We start from the raw sequence: 22895 nt of genomic DNA, 5'->3' as shown, positions 1-22895 counted from the left end.
CCGATACCATGAATTGCTGTGGCTCTGATTAACTCCACACAGCATCAGACAAGGAATTAGACAGACAGAGAGAGAGAGAGAGCAGATAAATGCATTTTCTCCATATGCTATTTAGAACCTAGGAATTTACCTCTTTAAATCTGGGAATGAAAGATAGTCTCATCAGGCCTCACAGCACTGAGGGCACCTCCACAAGGCTATTGGGGACTCAGTGTTGCCTATTCATGTAAGATTTTCAGGGTTGACCCACCCATGAGGCCAGGCGATCACCTCAGGCGGCAGGATATCCTGATGTCAATCTTTCTTCCTCACCCCTTGTTCTTGATGTACTTCCTCCTTGACTCCCTTCTTCCCTGGCAGAGAAGAAGCCCATTTTAGGGTTCACCCCAGGTGCCGAAATGTCTTGGGCCAGCCCTGGCACCTGCACAACATCATCTTCAAGGAAGTGTGGACCCGTATTATTTTGCTATTTAATCTGGATTTACCAGTAAAGCAGACAATCCAGCAAGTTAAAAGTAACAACACAGAAATTGCAAATTTGCATTAAACTCGGTGTGGTGAGGTGGCATTTTATGACATCATGTAAAATCTTGTTTGCATGAGCTGCACCATATCCATGGTAAGATGGTAAGCTGCCATGCCATGTGGCAGCACCCTAGTGCTTTCCCCCCCTTGAAAAATGGGTGCCGGTACTCACCATGACGTTGTTACAGTAAGCGCCACACTTTTTAATGGCAACAAGAGGTGCTGGTAGCAAAGCACTGCAGCACCCCATATCTATGGATTCAGTTCGAGAAACAACTGGAAGTATTCTAAGGTTTTTACTATCCCCTCTGCCTTTTGTCCATCTTTCAGTTTTATCGCCCCATAGTTTATCCATAAACACGCCTGTAACCCACTTTATAGGAAAAAGGACAAGCCTGCCACAGCTCTGTCTCTCACGAGCAGAGCGGAACAAGGAAATATGGATGCAGACTAGCAGAAACTTGTCTGAATAAGAGGAGTACCTGCAGTGTGTAAGTTGCCAAGTGAGCAAATAATTATATTCTTCAACTGTGGTCTTTCAGAAAAGAAATTAGAATGTGCAACTACCCCCACCTCACTATCCTTTCTCCTGCTGTGTCTAATGTTCATCCCCTTTTGTCTGAAAGTGACAAACCCAGTTTGGGCAGTAACAAAAGAATGCAAATGGTGAGGGTGCCAGGTAAACATAAAGCTCATTCCCTCACAACTATGGGATAACAGAGAGCACAAGGTGTTATCCATTCCTATGCAAATATACTATGTAGTGTGATGCCACCACTCTGATGCTCAATGCATCCCAATTCCCTAATGCTGGATGAGGTTTTCTTTCTTTCTTTCTTTCTTTCTTTCTTTCTTTCTTTCTTTCTTTCTTTCTTTCTTTCTTTGCTCTGAAGATGTAAGAAGCTTCTTCTATGGAAGGAGCCATAGATCAGCAGTACAGCCCATTCTTTGCATATAGAAGGTCCCTGGTTCAATTCCTGGTGTCCTTACTTTAAGAGGACCAGGTAGGAGATAGCATCACAGAACTATAGAGTTTGAAGGGACCAACTCCTAGTCCAACTCCCTGCAATTCAGGAATATGCAGCTGCCCCATACAAGAATCGAACCTGCAACCTTGGAGTTATCAGCACCATGCTCTAACCAACTGAACTATCCAGCTGACTCCCACAAACACTCATATTGACCATGGAATGATATAGCATCATTCTCAGGGTGGTCAATGGGAAGCAGCTGCCACTACAAACCATTTTTTAAGGGGTGGGGAGGGCCATTGCTCTGCCAAGTAAGTACCCACCTGTAAAGCTGGCATATCATTTCACTGTCTCTCCCCTGCCCCCAATCTCTGAAGTGGTTCTCCCAAATTTACCACCTGCAAGTGGGACCACCAATTTGGGAAGGCATTTTTGCTAAGTCCTATAGTTTATATCCATTTGAGTTGTAGAGAAAGTTCAGAAAATATGCAGGTAGTAGACATAAAAAGTCAGAAATCACAGATAGAATTGGATAGGATCTGCAGTGGCCTGAGGGTATAGCTTCCTTCCTTACACACAAGGGCCAACACAATTTGGTGCCTAAGGCAGAAAATCCAAATGTCACTCTTGTGGGTGGTGAAACGTAATAATAAATAAAACAATTGGCAATTTGTTGTCTATAATGACCTAACAGTAGGGCTGCCTCTGTCCTGATCTGCTTCCTTCTCACTCCTTGCCTAGCTCTTTTTTGCTTCTGCTGCGAACCGAAGATAAAATTTGTGACGTGGCTGGAGCTTCAAAATTAGTTAAAGAAATCACAGAATTAGTGGCCCATATACTGATTACAGAAGACCTGCAATCAGATCTGTTCCCCCATTTGGTGGATCTAACATGGTTTTTTCAATAAAGTGTGAAGGAGGAACTTCATCCTGTTTTTATACTCAGCAGAATGAAAGCATATTGCAGACCAGGAATCTTGGATCGACGATGAAGACTGTTAAGCTAGAAACCTGCAAGTGTCTGTTTTTCATGGGCTAACAGCTTATACTGCTAATTTTGCTATGTCTCCCAAAATAAAATAGCTGGAGGGAAAAAGGTTGTAAAAAATCAAGATACAAATTATTAAGCATAAAGGTATCAAGACTCCAAAGTACAAAGTTGGCCCTGTCGAAAGCACTATGTGAATTAGTACATCCTTCTGCTAAAATCAATTATTAACATTTCATCAGCAAAAGCCATTAACCAACATCTTTTTTTTAAAAAAAAAAACCCCATATGTTAAAAGTTAATTTTGGAGGAGGATCAATGACAGACAGCTCCTTGAAGACAAAGAAAACAGGCCTAAATCATAAACGGAGGAGATTAAAGACAAGGGGCTTTCAATCCATAAAGCTATAAATAAATAGTGTAGATCAGAGGAAGTAGGAAGATGGTTGTTTGCTGCACAATATAACATGGTGCCTGGTAACTGCTAACAGCTCGTTTTCAGAAACCTTTATGGTTTCATATATTTCATTTTATAAGTAGAGGTAATACTATTAAATCCAACTTTGTTGAGTTCTGCTCTTCAAAATTTGTACTTGTTCAGAACCTTCCCTTGTAAATGTCTGCAAGTCCTTATTGTTGGTACCAAATCCTCATTCTAGAGGTGGGGAGCATGTTGCAATACTGATTAAAAAATGCTTATAACTGGTGATGCATGCACAATATTCACACAAGACACCATACAGAATTCTAAGTAGATGAAGAGCCAGAAGAAAATATACAGTGGTACCTCAGGTTAAGAACTTAGTTCGTTCTGGAGGTCCGTTCTTAACCTGAAACTGTTCTTAACCTGAGGCACCACTTTAGCTAATGGGGCCTCCCGCTGCCACCGCACCGCCACCGCCACGCGATTTCTGTTCTCATCCTGAAGCAAAGTTCTTAACCAGAGGTACTATTTCTGGGGTAGCAGAGTCTGTAACCTGAAGCATCTGTAACCTAATGCATCTGTAACCCGAGGTACCACTGTAACTTGCAAAACCCATGTCTGCTAAATCATGAGGGTTTTGGGTGAGCACTGAGCGTACCGTGAAAAGTATCTCCCTTTTCCGACAGGAAGCTGTTGTACTATGTGGTTGGTAGTCTCTCCTTCTCTTGAGCTGCTTCTGACACGGTTTAGAGGCAAAAGGTTAAAGAGGGAATTAGCCTGACTGCATTGTACCTGTGGCATCTACGGTATACAAAGTAGCTGGAACTTATTTCGATCCGGAATTCTTTATCAGTAGGACGGTCATGGCCTCGAGGTTGGAGATGCACACCCCTTTGGAGAATGAGGCCAAGTATTAGGAGTGGAATCTGTTCGCAGGAAACAGAAGCACAGGCATAAGCGGAGCCTGCTGTGCCTAAGGAGGTCAGACCGCTCTAGTGACTCCAGCTCAAAGCCCTTATGGATCCTTCCCCAGCTCTCTGAGCCAAAAACTATGAAAGGAGGCTGGACTCCATTAAATGAAGAGACTTTACTCACAGAAGGCAGAGTTGGCTACTATTCAGAGCTGCAGCACCTATCGAAACCTCCTTTTGAGGATGACTTCTCAACATTTGAGCTCTTCTTTCACTGAGTCTCCAACCTGAGCCCAGCACACCAATTCAGCCTTGCCTCGCACTGTTTGCCCAAACCTTAACCTCAGTACTGCTGGGGACTGGTGCTCGAAGCAGAACAGGTTTAGCATATTTCAAATGCCAAGAAGATATTAAAATAAATAAATAAATCAGGAATGGTACTGAAGGGACAGCTTCCTAGAAAACAAGTGAGCTGCTTGACAGTGAATTCTAAGCTCTTTCGCTGGGGTTTTGGATAGCGATGGAAGGAATTCTCCCAGTCGAGCCTGACAATTGGTTTTCAAAACCAATCTATTTACCCCAAAACTTAGTAAACGGTTTGGCTTATTCCAAGCAAAACTGGACCCTGTCAAACCTGTTGATGTCATCTGGTGTGAGATGGGTCTTGCCATTCCAACCTCACCTCCTCAGCAAGCCTCTGGGCCTCCTCCTCCCCACCCAACTATTGGTCCTTCTCCTCTCACCCTGCTGCTTACCTGGCTTGTTGACACAGCAGTGGAGGAATCGAAACATCTGTCTGAGTACCACATCCTCTTTTTTTGGTGTACTCTTGAAGCCTAGCTTGTACCCACAGTAGAATGGCAAAGGAGAGAGAAACCTCCCTCTCTTTCCTTCATTATATCACTGCTGATGGAGAAGGAAGGTGAATGGGTACAGCTCTGCCCTCGCCGGTCCTGGAAGGATCCTTAAAAAAGTCCCATATGCTCAGAGACTTTGTGCCCGATCATTGGGGGATATAGAAAGCCCAGAGCACTTTTTCTTTAGATGTCCCTTTTATGAAGAGGCACGTAGTGAGACCATTGATCCCCTGCTGGTGAGGCTCGCTGACCTCCCGGAAAAGCAAAAATTTGACCTTCTCCTGTTAGGCAAAGATCATAAGACGACCTGGATGGTCGCCAGATTCTGTGTACAGATCTGTAGGCGCAGACCATCCCCCAACCCAAACTAGTTCGTTAAGAAAATCCCCAAACTCGGTTCCATGGGTGACTCTGGGTCATCTCTTTGCGGTAGCTTATCTTAAAGTTTTAAGTGTCTATACGCTTATCCCATTTATAAATTTTAAATTTATTGCTGTACATTGTTTTAAATGTTTGTTTTCCTTCTGGGATTGTACGCCCAAGTGTGTTTTATAAGCTGGTATCCGACCGTAATAAATTATCTATCTATCTATCTATCTATCTATCTATCTATCTATCTATCTATCTATCTATCATCTATCTACCTATCTATGTGCGTGGGTGAGAGATGACTTAAGTTCTTCTCCATCTTCGGTTAAAGTCCAAGCCAGATAAGATCTTTGGGGGCTGTAATGCTACTATGAACCACCAGGATTCCAAGGAAGGAGATTCAAGGTTTGGTGGCAATGCTAGTTTCTATAATGTTATATATTTTGTACTTGTTTCAATAATATAATTTTATTGCTGATCTTATGCTGTTCACTGCCATTATGTATTTTTTCTTAGCGCTGGCAGTATATACATTTTTGCGAATAAATAAGCAAAAGCTTCTATTTGCCCATAGTTTTGCCTGGGGCCATGCACTGTGACTACTCCTATCAAGTAACTATCAAGGGCTCATGACCAGTTTTTCAGCCTACAGCACTGCCACTTATAACATGACACTGCCCACGTGTGACAAAATCCAGCAATATATATATATTTTGATGTAGGAAAGAGAGGCAAAGCGACACCTCCCAGACTGTCACCCACATTTAAATAAATATGTGCCACATACTTATTATCAGATTCTCAGATTCGGCTGCTTTGAAATGAATACATTAATATTTAAAGGTATTACTTATTCTTGTTTTCAAGATTGCAAATGCTATTCTATCATCTTTCTCTAATACTTTGTACTGAAACACAAAGTCTGTCAGCAGAATTTATTTACAAGTAATAGGGGAAACTTCTGAGAGGGAGAGAGACAGAAAGGGGAAGAATGAAAAGCAACAGCTGGCGTTGGTTCAACCCCCAGTGTCTGGCGGTGCTGATAATAGAGGTTCCCCCCCACCCTTGAAATTACAATTATTATATAATGCTTTGCATATCTTGTAACTATTATGCATGAGCAAACTGTATGTACGCACTGGACGGCATGATCCACAAAATGACTTGAGTCACTCTTCTTTCTAATGCTATGAGCTTGTTATTTACACAATGGGTCCCTGCTGAATAACCTCAACAGGGCAATGCTGGCTTTGCAAACATGCAAGATATTGGTTTTAAATGGTATGCAATATAAGCTTATAGGAAAATTCTGTTGGAATCTATTTGGGAACTATTTTGAGAGCATCAAGAAAAGGAATTATAAAAATGAAGGTTAAGAGTGACATATGACTTTTTGACGCTTATCTCCCCCCCCCAAAAAAAAATAGCTAAGAAACCCCTCTACCTCTTTTTTGGGGTGGGTGGGTTATGCCATTTACTAAATTATAGGGGGGAAGGGAGGTGCTATCCTTCAAAACCAGTACTGTACACTGTATACACAACTCACAACTTAATGCAGTGATTAAGCGGAGAGTCTTTTTCATCAGTTTGGCATCCTAATATTAAATTATTAAGGTCCAACCCACAGGCTAGGTACTTTACAGAGATTAGAAAGAGACGGTTCCCAACAATCAGCGTAAGATGAAATACATGATAAGTAAGGGGTCGGGAAATGCAAGGGGCAGAAGAAGCAAATCCTATGGGGGAAGGATGGCCTGAGCAAAGGTAATATTTCAACACTTCATGGAGATGGAGATGGATGAAACAATGCACACACTGTGGGGTGGGGAGGGTGGATTCAAAAGATGAGGTGCAGCAAAGGAAAAGGCACAAAGGCAGGAGATGAAAGCGGAAACTCCTGAACTTAAAATGAAGACGGGTGGTGAGCAAAGAGAATAAGGTGGCAGAGAAGGCAAAGGAGGAGGGGGGGGGGACCAGTTCAGAAGGAATGGGAGAATGCAGGCACTTCAGGTTGAGTAACAAAAGCTTGACTGAGGCTCTATAGATAAACAAACACGGCACGTTTTGTCGAGTGAAGAGAACTAATGCACACTGAGGACTGTGCAAGACCAGCGCAGTAATGATGTAAATATGTTTCATGACACTGCACTGGTAGCTCAAGCATTTAAATGCTTAATAATCCCATTGTGGTCCCAAAGCGCTCACACAGCAAGGGGCCAAGGCAGGTTGGTTGCCGCTGTGCCAGCAAGAGCTCCTAGCGAGCGACTTGCTCTGACAAAGGCTGGAGCTGAACTGAAACCCTCGGGTTAGAATTTATTTATAGAAAACGGGAGATACGTAGCCGCTCCAGGAACATATCTCTATTTCCTCGCATCCAGAAACGCAAGAAGGGCTTTCACTCTTGCTAGTAGCTCGGCCTTGCCCTCACCGGTTCTGGAAGGCTCCTCTAGAAGAGTCCCGTACGCACAGAGACTTTGCGCCTGCCCATTAGGGGAAATAGGAAAGCCCCGAACATATATTTTTTAGATGTCCTTTTTATGTTGAAATTCGTATAGACACCATTGATCCTTTGCTGAAGAGGCTCACCGATCTAGTCAAAGATCACAAGACGACCTGGCTGGTAGCCAGATTCTGCGCCCAGATTTGTAGGCACAGATCATCCTCTCGAATAAAATAGCTTACTAGGGAAATGCTGAAGTCGCCCTTTGGGGTGCCTCAGGGTCAATTTTTAGGGTAGCCCAAATCTCAGTTGTATGGGTGTATGTATATGTCTAAATTTTAACTCATGAGCTATTGCTGCAATCTGTTCTGATTGTATATTTTATCTCTATGAACACTGTTTTTATTGTGTTATGCGAGCGGGTCTTTGACCGTAATAAATTATCTATCTATCTATTTATTTATTTTATATGCAATCCTTCATCTGAGGATCATAGGTTTACAGTATAAAAATAACTGCTCATACTAACTTTGTTTTGAACACTCACAAATATTCCTGTTATATTTCTGTGTGTAAGGACAAACAGATGGACCACGATGGCTAAGAGGATTACTCTGCAAGGCTGGAAAGACAAATATCAACTACCTAACACCCAAAGAAGATCTCACTGCTCATTTTAAATTTCAATCACACGGCTTGTAATTATATATTTCATTTGGACATTTGGTCTGCTTATGTTAATTTACAGATTTAGGTCAGAACTAAGAGAATATTCTTATTGTTAATGTCAATACTGTTCTATTATTGTTTTTATTATTATTATTTGCTTGCCTTTATCTTTTTCTTTCTACTATACTCTCAAATTAAAACAAAACAAAAAAACAAAAAGGAGTAACATTAATGTGGAAATATTGCTTGCTAACTCTGAAATGTGCAATTTTGCAAGATTTAGCACTAAGCCTTATGCAACCGGACTGACTGAACAGTTATTAGGAACATAATATAGAGGCAGGTATACTACAATAACTTCTCCAGTTTCCTAGATACAAAACCAGAGAGTTGTAGAGTTACATGCAATTTAAAAACCATCCAAACCAATTTCCATTCTCTAAGGCAGAGCCGTGTATTCATTGTTTCTCCCAACCTCGAGTTACACACACCAAATCACCAACGTGCCACAAATAGAACACAGGTGCAGAAAGCCAGGTGCACAGGCTCAATATGACACAACTGCAGCCTTCCTAACCCTCCAGATTTCTTGGACCATTGGCCCCAGCCACCATGGCCAATAGTCAGGAGTGGTGAGAAGGGGACTCTGAAGCATCATCGGGGCATCAGGGAGAGGTAGGCTGCCCTAGCACAGTGAGCAAAGCTGTATCCTAAGGGAAGGCAAACACTGCCTGCTGCTTCATTGATCAAGTCTCATAAGCTCAGTGCAAAAGGGAGGGGGAGTTTAAATATCTCTTTAATGGCTGCCCAGGGAGGAAATAATCCACAGGTCTCTGTAGAAAGTCTCAGACAGGGATCAGGGTGAAGAGAGGAGAGATTAGGTGTATCAAAATTAACAGGAGGGTGAATATAACGAATATTTTTCATCCTACCTCTCAATATTTCCACAAGAAGCTGTGCTCACAAGCCAAAGTTTACGAAGCAAGCTGTATAGGCGGCAAGCATTCACAAAGGTCAAATGATTCATTAAGCACTGGGACAAAGATTTCTGGGCAGCAGTGGCTAGTGAGGTGGCACAAAAACCATGAGCAACTGAGACTTGCCAAGTGGGAGCGGGGAGTTAGGAGTTTGGCACGGTGCAGCATCGGATCGGCCCCTCTGCCCCACACCACCCTGCCAAGCTTCCTGTCTCTCTGCTCTCTCAGTAAGCTCCAGAGACCCACCATATTGGAAAGCCAGGATAGGAACAGTGCTCCACCACGGCCTCGCCAGTCTCTGCTGCTCCTGGGATCACAGCGCCAGACTACCTTTCTCTAACATTTATGACTCCATCGGCAACGAGCAACATGTGATGTGCTTCACGGTAGGGAGCGAAGAAAGCAAAAAAGCAAGGGCAGTTGGGTGGATGGGTGGGGAATTGCAACATTGGTTACTCACGGTATTGAAATTTGGGAAAAGTCCGACAGCAGGACTGCCATCCACTGGGAAGGACATAAATGGTTTGATATCCAGGGAGGTCTGCATCACGAGCGTAGGCGTGCGGACAAGGGTAGGGAGCGTAGTTGTGTGGCACGTGCTGCCTGCAGAGAGAAAAATATTTATATATAAGAAAGATTTATTTAATTAAGACCCCCCCACACACACACTTTAATCCACACTGCAGACATTAATCCTTACTGGTGAATTCTGTTTGAACCTAAACATCACCATTTGGGGGTAAGAATGAATGCAATTTGTCCTCATAAAGAACAAAAAGGACTTTTACATCATCAGAACTGTTTGGAGTCCGCAAAACTGAGAAACTTTGCCCCAGCAACCAAAGCTAGAAGTTTCAGTTCATAAAAAGGTCCTTAAGAAGTACCGTATTTTTCGCCCTATAAGACGCACTTTTCCCCCTCCAAAAATGAAGGGGAAATCTGGGTGCGTCCTATGGGGCGAATGCAGGCTTTTGCTGAAGCTTGGAGAGCGAGAGAGGTCGGTGCGCCTCCAGGCTTCAGGAAGACATCCGCAGCCTAGGCAGCCCTGCTGGAGGTCCCGCAGGGATGTCTAGGCTGCGGATAGCAGCCTGCTTCCCGGAGCGTCGGGCGCCCTGAAAGCAGAGCGCCCCCCGCGCCGGGCAGACATCTGCAGCGTGTTGGAGCCCTGCAGGAGTTCCCCGCAGGGCTCCCCACACTGCGGATAGCAGCCTGCCGCCTGGCGCGAGGGGCTCCCTGAAGCAGAGCGCCCCTCGTGCCGGGCAGACATCGGCCAGCCCCACAAGCTCGGGAGACAGCAGGGAGGCGCAGCGCCGCCATCCCGCTGTTCCTCAACCTGGTTCTGTTTTCCCGACCTGCTTTTGGGGGGGAAATAAAGGGGGGGATTTCCTTTATTTCCCCCCCAAAAAACCAGGTGCGTCCTATGGGACGGAGTGTCCTATGGGACGAAAAATACGGTACATGTTGCATGATGTTCTACATTGTATGTGTGTCACATGATTTTTAGATGATGCAAATTAATTGCACATTCAACTGAGGATTTTGCTAATTATTAAAACCAGGCATATGAAAAATAGGTTTTATTACAATTATTTATATTTATCACAGCACTGTCATAACTACATAAGGTTAAAGAATGCACTACTATAAATTATCCCACTCCAATCCATAGTCCCTTACAACCTCAGTCTATGAATCAATTATATTAGTTTGACAAGCAATGAGACAGCTTCATAATCCATCTGCTTTTTCAGTTCAAACCACCCAGTTCATTATCTTTCCCACTTAGCTCATCAAAACAACCTCAACTCCCATCAGTCTCATCCAGTAATCCTTTACTGGATGCTTCTCCCTATGTTTTTCTATAATTCTTGTTTTAATAAGGAAGTAATATACTGCCGTTTCTCATTATGCCAAACCTTCTTGAGTTTTCGGTCAACTGATCTACCTTTCCTCAAAACTGCCAGCCACAAAAGCTCTTCAAATTTACGTTTCCATCAAACGGGTGTCTTCCTCCACCTTCCAACAGATTGTTTCAAAGCACGAAGATAAAACGAAGAGCCCAATCATAGCCTCAAGCATTCTGGCTCTCCAGAAAAATATTAAAAATTGTGCCCTCTGTACGTGCAACTTATCTGACCATGACTTGTCAAGCCTGTTAAGTATAGGCTACACACCAAATATATTATATGGCATCAACTGACTTTACTTGAAGGCTAAAGGCCAAATGTTTAAGAAGAAGCAGGAGGAGCACACAAAACAAGCAGGCTTGCTGCTCTTTGCTAGCTGCACATATTCTACAGGCTAAACAGGACAAAAAAGTTGTTCCTTAAAGATACATCAGCACCATTTTATAAAAGTTGCACACATCACAAAGCCAAAGCAGAGATTCTCCTTCGTACAAATCACTTATTATTCCATTCTGATAGTGATGGCGGACAGATGTCTCCACTGTGATACTTGCCTCAATAACTCTATGCCAGCAGTTGCTGACATGGCACCCATGAGTGCACTGGTGCCCTTCAGATCTTCTCCTGGTGCCCACAAAGTTCACCACCGCCACTCCCTGGGCCCTGAAGTGCTCAGAATGGGTACCCTTTCCCTCCCTTGCTCAAAAATCCAAATGTGCCCATTAGTCTAAAAGGGTTAGCGATCCCTGCTCTATTCATAGGATCCCAAAGGGCTGTTGAATACTCGCCTACACTCCATACCTGGCCTCAGAATCTTTCACTGCCTCATCCACATCTTACATTCCAAGGGATTAAATAACGCAAGGTGAGACCTTCCAAGTGTCCCTATTTTCCAGGGACAGTCCTGGATTTACAGAAGCCGTTCTGGTTTCTGATTTGATCCCGGAATGTCCTGCTTTTCCTTAGGATGTCTCTATCTTCATCAGAGTAATACTGGAAGGTACAGAGTTATGCAACCCCCAAGCCAAGGAGATAACCAGCTATACAACCTTTAGTAAACATCTGAAGGCAGCCCTGTATAGGGAACTATTTTTTAAAGTTTAATGTTGTATTATGTTTTTATATATGTTGGAATCTGCCCAGAGTGGCTGGGGCAACCCAGTTAGATGGGTGGGATATAAGTGATATAAATAATAATAATAATAATAATAATAATAATAATAATAATGGAACAGGACATCCCTGTTTTCACTGGAGAAATGTTGGAGAGTATGCCCTGGGGATATTATTTCTGACACATACTAATATATTAATGCTTCCATGAGTTGTATTCATTTATTTCTTTATTAAATTTATGTACCCTTCATCACAAGATCTCAAGAGCAGTTCACAGAATAAAACTTTCACCAAAGCAACAACAAAGGGAAGGCCAAGTCCCCACAGATCTCTTGCTGTTTCGGTTCTGTGTATGCTGGAGCATTATATAACTTGATTTGGCATCCCATCTCATTTCAATCAATCAATCACCACTAAGTCTGGGTCGAGACACATCAAAGAAGCGTTTCAGTTAAATGTGTTGTAAATCTAAACAGGGGGGAAACTGGTAGAGAAAAATGGGACTCCACAGCGCCCTCTGGTGGCACCATAATATTTCGCATATTAATCACTTTTTTTGCCAATCTAGCTGAGTTTTGTGTTTTACTTCCAGGGCTAAAGGAAATTGGTTGTGGGAGAAGAATACTGGACTAGATGGACCTTATGTCTAGTCCTGCAAGGCTCCTCTTAAGTGCACTTTTATATGCCCTGGTGAGTGCTCTTTTAAATCTCACTCACTAGATAAATGGTCATTCCTGTCAAATAAACTCCCTTCATAGAATCATAGAATTGGAAGAGACCACAAGGGCCATCGAGTCCAACCCCCTGCCAAGCAGGAAACACCATCAGAGCACTCCTGACATATGGTTGTCAAGCCTCTGCTTAAAGACCTCCAAAAAGGGAGACTCCACCACACTCCTTGGCAGCAAATTCCACTGTCGAACAGCTCTTACTGTCAGGAAGTTCTTCCTAATGTTTAGGTGGAATCTTCTTTCTTGTAGTTTGGATCCATTCCTCCGTGTCCGCTTCTCTGGAGCAGCAGAAAACAACCTTTCTCCCTCCTCTATATGACATCCTTTTATATATTTGAACATGGCTATCATATCACCCCTTAACCTCCTCTTCTCCAGGCTAAACATGCCCAGCTCCCTTAGCCGTTCCTCATAAGGCATCGTTTCCAGGCCTTTGACCATTTTGGTTGCCCTCCTTTGGACACGTTCCAGTTTGTCAGTGTCCTTCTTGAACTGTGGTGCCCAGAACTGGACACAGTACTCCAGGTGAGGTCTGACCAGAGCAGAATACAGTGGCACTATTACTTCCCTTGATCTAGATGCTATACTCCTATTGATGCAGCCCAGAATTGCATTGGCTTTTTTAGCTGCCGCGTCACATTGTTGGCTCATGTCAAGTTTGTGGTCAACCAAGACTCCTAGATCCTTTTCACATGTACTGCTCTCAAGCCAGGTGTCACCCATCTTGTATTTGTGCCTCTCATTTTTTTTGCCCAAGTGCAATACTTTACATTTCTCCCTCTTAAAGTTCATCTTGTTTGTTTTGGCCCAGTTCTCTAATCTGTCAAGGTCGTTTTGAAGTGTGATCCTGTCCTCTGGGGTGTTAGCCACCCCTCCCAGTTTGGTGTCATCTGCAAATTTGATCAGGATGCCCTTGAGTCCATCATCCAAGTCATTGATAAAGATGTTGAATAAGACCGGGCCCAAGACAGAACCCTGTGGCACCCCACTAGTCACTCTTCTCCAGGATGAAGAGGAACCATTGATCAGCACCCTTTGGCTTCGGTCAGTCAGCCAGTTACAAATCCACTGAGTGGTAGCATAGTCAAGACCGCATTTTACCAGCTTCTTTACAAGAATATCATGGGGCACCTTGTCAAATGCCTTGCTGAAATCAAGGTAGGCTACATCCACTGCGTTCCCTTCATCTACCAGGCTTGTAATTCTGTCAAAAAACGAGATCAGGTTAGTCTGACATGACTTATTTTTCAGAAATCCATGCTGACTATTGGTGATCACAGCATTCCTTTCTAGGTGCTCACAGACTGTTTGCTTAATGATCTGCTCCAGAATCTTCCCTGGTATTGATGTCAGACTGACTGGGCGGTAATTATTTGGGTCCTCTCTTTTCCCCTTTTTGAAAATAGGGACAACATTTGCCCTCCTCCAGTCTGCCGGGACTTCGCCTGTTCTCCAGGAATTCTCAAAGATGACTGCCAGTGGTTCTGAGATCACATCTGCCAGTTCTTTTAATACTCTTGGATGCAGTTCATCTGGCCCTGGAGACTTGAATACATCTAAACTAGCCAAGTATTCTTGTACTATCTCCTTAGTTATTCTGGGCTGTGTTTCATTTGCTCCAAATTCTTCAGGTCGGGCATTGTTTTCTTTATCGGAGAAGACATTTTCTTTATCGGAGAAGGCAAAGAAGGCATTGAGGAGTTCAGCCCTTTCTGTGTCCCCTGTTTGCATTTCACCATCTTCTCCTCTGAGTGACCACACTGTTTCTTTGTTCTTCCTTTTGCTACGGACATACCCATAAAAGCCTTTTTTGTTGCTTTTAACCTCTCTAGCAAGCCTGAGTTCTGTGCTTTAGCTTTTCTGACTTTGTGTCTACATGTGCTGGCTATTTGTTTGAATTCTTCTTTGGTGGTTTCCCCCCTTTTTCCATTTTCCTTCATTCTTCCTCTCATGCTGTGTACGCTGTTGAGTACTGGTCAACATGGCTTAACATGGCTTAACAAGGACTTGCTTAAGGCTGAGCCATCTCTGGCAGAGCTGCTGCCCCACCTTTTGTGCAACTTACCTTGGTCCTTGTTGTTTGTGTTGTCATTCAGGCCTCATGTTTGCACTTATTTTTAGGCACTGAGATTACTAGCATTTTGAAAACTATATAGCATGAGACGTGGCTGACAAAGTGAATAATCACAAACTGTTGTTAATGTCCCTATCCGGCTGGCTGTGTTTCTTACTTTATGAGGAATTTATCCTGACAGATAATGTGCAAAAAATACAATCCAACTTTCCTCCCCCATTGTTTACTGAATGCAAAACTTTCTTTAAAATCTTCTAAGTAAGTCTGTGCCTGTAGTTTGCATAAGCCCAGAGAAGCACGTTGACAGTTGTGCTTAATTATCTGTAAGTCAGGAGCTTATTCAAGTGTATTCATAAATACAAAAAAATACTGCTAAAGGCACTCTAACATGCAAATACCATCCTCTGTAAATCTGCACGTGGGGGGGAAAGCAGGAAAAGAAAACTGGAGGAAAATGTCTAAAGCTTTAACAGCTTGCTCTGAGTAATTAACCATAAGTCCAGCACAATACCCACATGTTATATTTAATTACATATCTTTCCTTCAATTGGATGTTACAGTTATTGTCAAATTGAAGTCTGTCAGTACTCTCTGAGACTCATCAATTGTTTATCGCTCTGTATAATAGAATGTCATTGCACAGCCCCAACTGGAGGATTTGCAGTGCTGCGTCACAATCCTGGAATTGCATGAAGTCAGAGCTGGGTAGAGGAACAAAAGCGAAGGCAGGTAGCACAACAACAGGGGCCATGGCATGGGAATGAGAAGGGAGCGACACTGAGAAGGGAGCAAGTTTGCTACACAAGAGTATCAAATTAACTTTAGTTGTGCAACCTGAATTTTGCTGGTATGTAAGCATGCCAGTGACGCTGTGGTCTAAACCACAGTCTCTTGGGCTTGGTGATCAGAAGGTTGGTGATTCGAATCCCTGCAACGGGGTGAGCTCCCGTTGCTCGGTCCCAACTCCTACCAACCTAGCAGTTCAAAAGCACCCCCAAAACTGCAAGTAGATAAATAGGTACCACTCCAGCAGGAAGGTGAACGGTGTTTCCATGAGCTGTGTTGGTTTCGCCAGAAGCGGCTTAGTCATATTGGCCACATGACCCGGAAAAACTGTCAGCGAACAAACGCCGGCTCCCTCAGCCTGTAAAGCGAGATGAGCATCGCAACCCTAGAGTCATCTGCAACTGGACTTAACTGTCAGGGGTCCTTTACCTTTACCTTTTAAGCACCCTTACAATTTTCATTTGTAGGTCCCCAGTGCTTTCTAACCTCAAGGGAGTTAGCATTTCCCCATGACTCATCACCACTTGAGCAAATAGGGAGCACTTAATACCAAAAAGCATTTAGCCTGAAGCCATCAGCGTTCAAAATGAAAAACTTCCCACAAAACAAAAAATGATACATAATAGCGTAGAGGGCATAATGCTGTGATCCCTGAATATCTGACAGCCACAGAACACTCCCCCCCAAAAAAACTTCAGTGTGTGTGCCTTGCCACACAGCTTGGGAATTGTGCACACATTGAGTAGGCCTTCTCACGGAAGCCTGAGAAGAGTCCAAGGGTCAAACTCACAACCACAGCTTCAAATCTTGGCTAATTGGGAACCCTAAAAAGCCTCAGGCGCAGTCGACATTGGTGCCAATGTGTTCTGAAGCAGCACTTTGGTTGCTCCTTGGGAGTTTGCTTTCCTGTCGCCGTTTCTTGATCTCTTGTAGCTGCCAGTATTCAGAGGGAGCCAGCAATTCTACAGGCTCTAGGTAAGACTGACATGAGAATACTGACTCATTGGCTCAGCTTTATGGTTTTTGTCCATCTTATTCTTATATACATATTTTAAAACGACCTGCTTTTAAGGTCATGCTGGGCGAGAAGATATAGGCAAGGACCATAAAGAAACAAACAGACTAGGGATGTGGACCCCTACTCCAGCCTGCCAGGCTTCTCTCATTCCAGCACTGGGATGGAAGCAGTACCCTCGCCACTTCTTAGCTGAACAGTATAGATCCAACTAAGGCGCAGAGGTGGTCCAGTTTTCATCCTGAGTGCTGCATGGGAAGGCTTTGACCTTCCCTTTGGCTGGGAAGAAAACTGACAGCTGTCACTTTGGCTGAAGCAATAGGCAGTTTTCACCTCCACCCTGAGTGCATTGCAACTCCTCAGGTGATCTAGACCAATCGGCTGAGAAGCAGAGAGGGTGCAATTTTCATTCACATCTTGGGGTGTGTGTGCATGTGTTGAACTTCTCTAGCCAGCATGCTCCAATTTGAAAGAAAACAACCCACCTGTTTCTACACAGATCAGCTGAGTAGGGAGAAGATATGGCATGTCTATGTTTGTGTGATTACATGTATGTTTGAGGTGTGGGTATCTGTACTCACTCACTTTGGGGTCTGCCCAACCCACTGCTGGAATACAGTTCCAACAGCATTCTGTCAAAGTACACAGTTCTTGTTGTTTAGTCGTTTAGTCGTGTCCGACTCTTCATGACCCCATGGACCAGAGCGTGCCAGGCACTCCTGTCTTCCACTGCCTCCCGCAGTTTGGTCAAACTCATGTTGGTAGCTTCCAGAACACTGTCCAACCATCTCGTCCTCTGTCGCCCCCTTCTCCTTGTGCCCTCAATTCTTCTCATGAGGTGGCCCAAGTATTGGAGCCTCAGCTTCAGGATCTGTCCTTCCAGTGAGCACTCAAGGCTGATTTCCTTAAGAATGGATAGGTTTGGTCTTCTTGCAGTCCATGGGACTCTCAAGAGTCTCCTCCAGCACCATAATTCAAAAGCATCAATTCTTCGGCAATCAGCCTTCTTTATGGTCCAGCTCTCACTTCCATATGGAGGTGAGAGCTGGACACAGTTCTTAGGTTATCCCAAACCATGGTTTAGAGGTCATTGGGAATGTACTATGGAGAGCCACAGACATGTATGTGCATCGCATCCTCTCTTCTCCTTCTTCATGCATGAGAGGAGGAAAATGGAAGTTTCCACTTTTGGTAATATTTGCATATAATGGTTTAGCACAGATGAGCCTTCATGAGTGAAATCTCAGGCTTGTGTACTCTCCTGTCCTCTCCCCCCCCCCACGTGATCAAGAGGAGGGCTTCTGCAGAGTACAGTTTTGCTTTGCAAGAATCTTAGCCTAGCATGATGTTGAAACCAAGGATCATTGTTAAAAAAAAATACCCTCTGGTCAGTTTCTAAGCAAGATAACTTTAAAACATTACTTATGAATCTGGCTTGTTTTAAACCAGGACTCCTAGTTTGTGTGTGATGATATGTAATGATATCATTATAAGCTGAAGTTCTTGTAAAGCACAGACGCCATTCTCCTGGCCATATGAGAGGAGAAGATGGGAGTGGAGGACACCATGGTTTAACTTTATGTGTGAACTAGAACATTTTGTAGGAACTTGGGGAACAGTGGTTTGTTCTAAGGAAAAGTTGTTGTTTTTTAAATGATGAACTGCAGCTTCTTCTTTTCTTTAAAAAAAGTATTTGGTCTCCTCCTCATAGAATCATAGAATCGTAGAGTTGGAAGAGACCACAAGGGCCATCGAGTCCAACCCCCTGCCAAGCAGGAAACACCATCAGAGCACTCCTGACATATGGTTGTCAAGCCTCTGCTTAAAGACCTCCAAAGTAGGAGACTCCACCACACTCCTTGGCAGCAAATTCCACTGTCAAACAGCTCTTACTGTCAGGAAGTTCTTCCTAATGTTTAGGTGGAATCTTCTTTCTTGTAGTTTGGATCCATTGCTCCGTGTCCGCTTCTCCGGAGCAGCAGAAAACAACCTTTCTCCCTCCTCTATGTGACATCCTTTTATATATTTGAACATGGCTATCATATCACCCCTTAACCTCCTCTTCTCCAGGCTAAACATGCCCAGCTCCCTTAGCCGTTCCTCATAAGGCATCGTTTCCAGACCTTTGACCATTTTGGTTGCCCTCCTCTGGACACGTTCCAGTTTGTCAGTGTCCTTCTTGAATTGTGGTGCCCAGAACTGGACACAGTACTCCAGGTGTGGTCTGACCAGAGCAGAATACAGTGGCACTATTACTTCCCTTGATCTAGATGCTATACTCCTGTTGATGCGGCCCAGAATTGCATTGGCTTTTTTAGCTGCCGCGTCACACTGTTGGCTCATGTCAAGTTTGTGGTCAACCAAGACTCCTAGATCCTTTTCACATGTACTGCTCTCAAGCCAGGTGTCCCCCATCTTGCATTTGTGCCTCTCATTTTTTTTGCCCAAGTGCAATACTTTACATTTCTCCCTGTTAAAATTCATCTTGTTTGTTTTGGCCCAGTTCTCTAATCTGTCAAGGTCGTTTTGAAGTGTGATCCTGTCCTCTGGGGTGTTAGCCACCCCTCCCAGTTTGGTGTCATCTGCAAATTTGATCAGGATGCCCTTGAGTCCATCATCCAAGTCGTTGATAAAGATGTTGAATAAGACCGGGCCCAAGACAGAACCCTGTGGCACCCCACTAGTCACTCTTCTCCAGGATGAAGAGGAGCCATTGATGAGCACCCTTTGGGTTCGGTCAGTCAGCCAGTTACAAATCCACTGAGTGGTAGCATAGTCAAGACCACATTTTACCAGCTTCTTTACAAGAATATCATGGGGCACCTTGTCAAATGCCTTGCTGAAATGCCTTCCTCTCATGAGAAGAAGAGGAAATGGGGAGCAAGAGCCTGAGGGCCACCACAATGGATTCCTAATCACTAAAGTCATGGCTTAGGTCAGTCTTTGCAAACCTGGTACCTCCCTCCTCCCAATGTTTTGGATTACAATTCTATTTAGCATAAAAGGTAAAGGTAAAGGGACCTCTGACCATTAGGTCCAGTCGTGACCGACTCTGGGGTTGTGGCGCTCATCTCACTTTATTAGCCGAGGGAGCCGGTGTACCTAAGTGGCCAGCATGCCTAAGCCGCTTCTGGCGAACCAGAGCAGCGCATGGAAATGCCGTTTACCTTCCTGCAGGAGTGGTACCTGTTTATCTACTTGCACTTTGATGTGCTTTCGAACTGCTAGGTTGGCAGGAGCTGGGACCAAGCAACGGGAGCTCACCCCATTGCGGGGATTGGAACCACCAACCTTCTGATCGGCAAGTCCTAGGCTCTGTGGTTTAACCCACAGCGCCACCCGCGTCCCTCTCAATTTAGTGTATCTGGGAGGTTATTCCCATTGAACTCAGCAGGAATGCACAGCAGGGTGGGGAACCTGTGGCCCTCCAGATGTGGATGGACTACTGTTCCTCTCATTCCCAGCCACTGGCCAAGCTGGCTAAGGCTGATGGAAAATAAGAGTCTGAAGGTTCCACTACTGATGTATAGGACTGTAGTATATTTAACCATTTTTACCACTAAGAGCTTCACAGAGCTCTAGAGCTGTCTCCTAGCAACTTCACTGCAGTTGTAAAAATCCAAGCTAAACTACTAATTTTGTATTCAAGAACATACCAAAAAAATGTAACGAGGAAGGGTGAAAAATGCAGGAGGTGGGTGACAGCCACGGATTAAATAATCAAGAGTGTGTTCCTATGCATGCTTAGGATCATTAGAATAAATCACAGTCTTCAGTACTGCTTACTCTTGGGAGACATGTGCACAGATTTGCAGCCTTAGAATGAGACCAGTACTTGCAAAATATATTAACACCTCACCCTTTCTTTCTACTCTGAGGCCACTGTCAAGCAAGTGTTTGCTCCTCTTTCCCTAAACATTTCTGACAATCCTAGCAGGTTAAAGATAACCAGAGGGGCCAGCTATATTCACTTCCATCGAGAACTATTTCCTCTAAAGGTCAGGGACATTTACACCAATGCCCAATCAAATTTGTATGCAAATTGGACTTAAGCTAGAAAGAACACCGACACAAGAAAGATGTAGCTGCCAATTTTCATTAGAACTATGAATGTAACAGATGTTTACAATTTAATTAGCATTTTAATGATAAGGACAATTTAGTGTGTAAAATACAGACGGTTTCGAACTGTTAGTCAACCTTGGGCACGCAAATATTCATTTGCAAGATTTGCATTCCGTTTTCTACGAAGTTCAGTACAGCTTACCAAACACAGTATTACAAGACAGCTTAATAAACACAACATTACAAAATTCCAACAGACCAGACACAGACTACCCCAAACTACAGAACAGCTGTAGTATTCTGTAACAATGACTGATATATTGCTGACATTTCCCTATAAATTTAGGAATCTAAAGAGGACTGTGCACACACAAGAAGAACAGATTTAAAGATGGCAAGGTGCCCTATTTTACAGAGGATGACACTGTGTTTGAAGGGCTCCCCAGTCCAAGCCCAGTTTAAAGCTAAAGAACCATAAGCAGAGAGAACAGGGAATGGCTTTGACATCCCCACCTCAACTACTGACACCTGGGCAGCAGACTGAGCAGGCGTACAGATGACCTGGAAAGTCTCCCCTGCCATGGTGTTTCTATTTAAATTATAACAATTATTTATAAATTTGCATTTGTACTTGTAAACTTGCACGTGCAACTGTTATGGCAACCTGTGTCCTATTTTGTCCTTGTGATACATCAAAGGCCATTCCTGAGTTCAGGAATGGTTTTTCACAGGGTACAGGGAGCTCCAGCAATGGGTGCTTGAAAAACTTCGGTCCAGGGAATGAACACCACTGGAATCCTGACTATACTTCCATCAGTCATTCCCTCCCCACCACTTTAAAGCAATTTTTAAGCTTGCAAGTTATTTTATAGAAAGAAGATTGTTTACACGCACATTTCTCACTTTTTGTCTTACTTAGGCATCAAATTACCTGGATTGAAGAGTCTTTTAAGTTAAAACACGCCATGGATTTATTTTGCTGCATTAGTTTCCTCGGTGCTTATTTTCCTTCTTTGCCTATTTCAGCAATGCCTCCTACAAACAAAATCCAAGGCAAAAGAACCAATAGGTTTTGCCAAAATGCTATCGCCCTTTGCCCAGAGCTCTGTATGTAATTCTGAAAGGCTGTAGAAGAAAAGCAGTGTTGCATGGGGGGGGGGGGAAAGCCACCCACTTATCAACAGACCACTTGTGTGTCCGAATGACCCACTCACTCAAATGGATCAGCAATTCTCTTTACTCAAAGAGTTGTACACGTGACTTGGTTGTGTCCATTTAAATAAACAGAACAGTTACCTCTGTTACCGTAAGCCCTTTGTTCACATCAAGGCTCCTAAGCTCATAAGGTTGCATTGGATTTGGCACAGGCATGCAATCATCAAAATGCTTGGAAGTTGTGCTCCAATGAGTCCGACCATTTGCCAAGCTAGCTCAGTACACTGCACTGGCCAGCAATGAGCTCAACCTGGGGAACCTGGCACCTGCTGCATGCAAAGTGCGCTCTGCCGCTGAGCTATTGATGCGGTGTGATCCCAAAACAGGCTTGAGCAAGTTCAAAGCCCAATCTGTGCCCACCTCAGACTGAAACTATTATAATTCAAGCAGGGGTGCTCACATTTCCAGACCGCCCCTCCACTTTGAATAATTGTTCTATCACAAAGGCTCTGCTCAGATATCACAGTAAACTGTGGTTTGTCACAATGGCAGTGAGGCCAGGCAAACCACAGCTAGGGATTCTAGCATTTGCCAGCCTCATGATCCCTAGTGGCAACTGCCTCGTCTGCATGCATAAACAATTCATAGATTGATGTGTGCTCTGATTTGAATGGATTCAAATTCAGCTCAATGGAAGGAAGAGCTTTCTGCATATGGGCATGCACAGATATGTTGTGATCCAATACTGTATACATTTACTTGGGAATAAAATTATCCATTAAAATTATTGGGGACTTATTTCTAAGTATGTGTGAAAAGCGTTGTGGTCTTTGTGTACATGGAGCTATGCTATCCAACAGGAGGAGGAAGGGCCCACTTGGTGGTGGCACCCCAGCTGTGGATCCTACTTCCCTTG

At 43.8% G+C, this 22895-nt stretch overlaps 1 protein-coding gene across 10 annotated transcripts in view; it reads right to left on the bottom strand.

Annotated features, from left to right (window-relative positions):
- The window catches only part of ZNF385B (zinc finger protein 385B), a 189251-nt gene that overhangs the window by 57514 nt on the left and 108842 nt on the right, over nucleotides 1-22895 (bottom strand). For all 10 annotated transcript variants that reach the window (XM_082200997.1, XM_082200993.1, XM_082200991.1 and 7 more), the window contains one exon: nucleotides 9591-9733. In XM_082200997.1, coding sequence (XP_082057123.1) covers nucleotides 9591-9733 — 143 coding nt within the window. The remainder of the gene's footprint in view (nucleotides 1-9590; nucleotides 9734-22895) is intronic.

Source organism: Podarcis vaucheri (assembly GCF_965113315.1).
Source record: "Podarcis vaucheri genome assembly, chromosome: 1".
Lineage (NCBI taxonomy): Eukaryota > Metazoa > Chordata > Lepidosauria > Squamata > Lacertidae > Podarcis > Podarcis vaucheri.
The sequence above is the reverse complement of the archived record's forward strand: the minus strand, read 5'-3'. Positions and strand labels throughout refer to the sequence as shown.